The sequence below is a fragment of the Cibotium barometz genome, chromosome 59 (assembly GCF_041138505.1).
Source record: "Cibotium barometz isolate CiBa-2024 chromosome 59, ASM4113850v1, whole genome shotgun sequence".
Classification (NCBI taxonomy): domain Eukaryota; kingdom Viridiplantae; phylum Streptophyta; class Polypodiopsida; order Cyatheales; family Cibotiaceae; genus Cibotium; species Cibotium barometz.
The window spans coordinates 4,224,112-4,227,111 of record NC_141104.1 but is presented as its reverse complement, the minus strand read 5'-3'; the positions used below and the strand labels follow the sequence as shown (position 1 = coordinate 4,227,111).

General features: G+C 43.1%; 1 protein-coding gene across 1 annotated transcript; it reads left to right on the top strand.

Moving 5' to 3' along the window:
• Positions 1–1,220: 1,220 nt before the first annotated feature.
• Positions 1,221–2,760, top strand: LOC147605398 (jasmonate-induced oxygenase 4-like). The gene is made up of 4 exons (XM_086793537.1): positions 1,221–1,530; positions 1,616–1,836; positions 1,922–2,249; positions 2,320–2,760. The coding sequence occupies exons 1-4, from the start codon at positions 1,270–1,272 to the stop codon at positions 2,590–2,592; spliced, it is 1,083 nt and encodes a 360-aa protein (XP_086649663.1). The 5' UTR covers positions 1,221–1,269; the 3' UTR covers positions 2,593–2,760.
• The last annotated feature ends 240 nt before the right edge of the window (positions 2,761–3,000 follow it).

The window sequence follows — 3,000 nt, the reverse complement described above, 5'->3', positions numbered from 1 at the left end:
TTTGAAAGCTTATGTATAGGTATACCCTTATTTCTTTGCAAAAGTATGAATCAAATCCTTCTATAAACCAGGAGATCGGAGAAACGATTAGCAAAAACTTCTATCATGTGACCTTAAGGTTTTTTTTATAAAAAAAAACCTTAAAAAGCTTTAACTTTTGGGAGTAAGACCTTCTTTCTAGGCTTAGAAGACACCCTAAATTCTTTGTTCTAGTCTAATTATTTTTGTGATGTAGAGATTACAATATTTTCAAGATATCTACAACAATTTGGGAAACTTCAAGAGTTTACATGGTTTTATTTTTATGATATTCAAACACCGCTTTTATTGTTTTATTCTCAATGCATCATACCTTGAGGTAAAATTTTCTTATCCGTGAATATTAATTCCATCAATCATATCTACATTTCTTTATCTCTAACACTTTACCATCATGTAGGTGTGCTTCCCCAACGTCATATGAGTATGTATTCAACCCATTAGTCAATTGCATTGTGTGTTTAAAATTGACACTAATTAATTCAAGATATATGACTCCTGGAACTACTTTTAAATTGCTTGGTACCATATAGCATGAGCAATAATATTTCTTTTTTAGAATGATTTCAGCACTTCCAATAAAGTTGTACAACACTTGCAAGTAAGTTGTTATATCCTCTATAACTTATTAAATAAATTTTTTCCAATGTTTCTATGAAATTTTTATCTTCAAAAACACTGATTCGAACACCTTCCAAGAAAGTTTCTCATTTCTATCTTTGAAATAATCATGCTGCTAGACTTTCAATTCATACTACTATAAGTTCTATTTCTTATAAAGCCGTAATTTAATATAACCCTAATTATGTTTGAAAGAATAATTATATTTAAATCCATTCGCATTGTTTCTCATTGTAGAGAATCATTGTAATCGAATATATAAAAGGTACAACTCTCTTACACTCTAGATTCATTTCTATCCTTGAAATAATCATGCTTAAATAATCATGCATAGACTTTCAATTCATTCTAGTATAAGTTCTATTTCTTATAAACCCGTAATTTAATATAACCCTAATTATAAAGCAATGTTAGACGATAATTATTTATTATTAACTAAAGCTCACGCGATCGGTGCAACCCCGATCAGAGCTCGTGGGATTGTTACGATAACGTGCATACATAAATGTCTCTCCATTATAATTAGCTTTCCCTGCTCTCTCCATTTTTGTAGCTGTCCTTACTTGCTGCTCTCCCTCCATCCACCCAACAAGTAGCTTTCCGTACGTCATGTTCCATCCTCACACAATGGTTCCAGCTGCTCACGCCAGTGGCGTGAAAGCCATGTTAGACGCCGGCTTGACGGAGGTACCCGAATCCTACGTGAGGTCTGCGGACGAGCGCCCTGTCTTCGACAAAGTCCGTAGCTGTACTGACAATAACGATCTGGAGATCCCGGTTATAGACGTGTCCGAGGCAGAGAAGCCCGAGAGGTGGGCGGACATCGTCGACCAGATTGGTCGTGCGTCCGAGGAGTGGGGTTTCTTTCAGGTAATGAGACGATCAATTAGCTGGTAGCTGTTGATTCTCTTTCCCAAGTACAACGTCGACTGCCGATCGTTTTTCTTCTTGTCAGGTGGTCAATCATGGGATCGATGCAGACAAGATTTTGCAGGCTGTCCGGCGCTTTTACGAACTCCCCATGGAGGCGAAAAGCCAGTTGCCCTTCAGCGACGCCCACTGCGGTGTTTCCTTTGCAACTGGCACGGGCGTCACGCGCGATTGGAAGGACGCGCTCGTCATTAGGCGGCGGCCAGGAGTCTGCGACGGTTTCCCCATCGCCCCGGAGGTCATGAGGTACGTATACCCAATTTCTGCGCTGTATATTCTAGCTATGCTGGCGAGGCCCTAATCGTATCACACGCATGACCTGCACCTGCAGAGAGGAGCTTCTCGAGTATCAAGTCGGACTCGACAAGCTCGCCGCACTTCTCTACCAGGCAATCTTCGAAAGCCTCGGACTGAGCAAGGAGCACGTGCGAAGCGGAGCGATGCCGGGGCTGGAGCGCCTGGTTCTGGTGTGCAACTTCTACCCTCCGTGTCCCGATCCTAGCGTTGTGTTCGGACTGAGCGCCCACTCCGACCTCAACAGCCTCACCCTCCTCCTCCCTGACGCCGTCCCCGGACTCCAAGTCCGCAAGGGCGACTTCTGGGTGGCCGTCAAACCCATTCCCAACGCATTCGTCATCAACATAGCAGACCAGATCGAGGTACCCCCCCTCCTCTCTCTTGTACCAGCTCTAACTCGTAAATAGAAGCGCTAATCCTCTGTGCGTGCAGATCATGACCAACGCTAAGTACAAAAGTGTAGAACACAGAGTCGTCGTTAACAAAGACAAGCCCAGAATCTCCCTCGCCGGTCTCTTCGGTCCTTGCGAGGATGTGAAAGTGAGCCCTCTCCCCGCTCTCTGCAGTGAAGGTAATCCACCCCTCTTCAGAGAAGTGGAGTTCAGCGAGTATCTGTTGAACTACTATGTCAAAGGACTCCCGCTCTACAAGACCACCTTGAACTACGCGGGCGGCAAGTACCCCGAGAAACCTTCGGTCTCCTAGTCTGCCCATTAAATTAGGTGCATGGTGTGACAATAAGAAAAGGTGTGTTGAAAGTTTTTTTCCCTCTCCATGTAATAATCTCGCATCCCCTCTATGTTGTATAGTTTTGCACCGGTTTGCAATACTCCTTCCAATAAGTTTCACAATACATGGCACGGCTTACTGCAAGGGCTGTTTTCTGGGACAGTTTGATTTCATATCCTCATTGTGAACCTTGTTTTTACAAGGCCAATTGCGATGGTTATTGCAGTAGAGCTCTCCAATAACCAGAAATGGATTGTCCCTTACTGAGTCTATAACGAAGTCCTAACTAGGCCCTTACGTTAATAAGACAATTCTGAATCCCTGCTGTAATTGCTACAATTGCACTCTGTTCATCCTAATTAGTGTTGCATTGGGTGCCTTCAT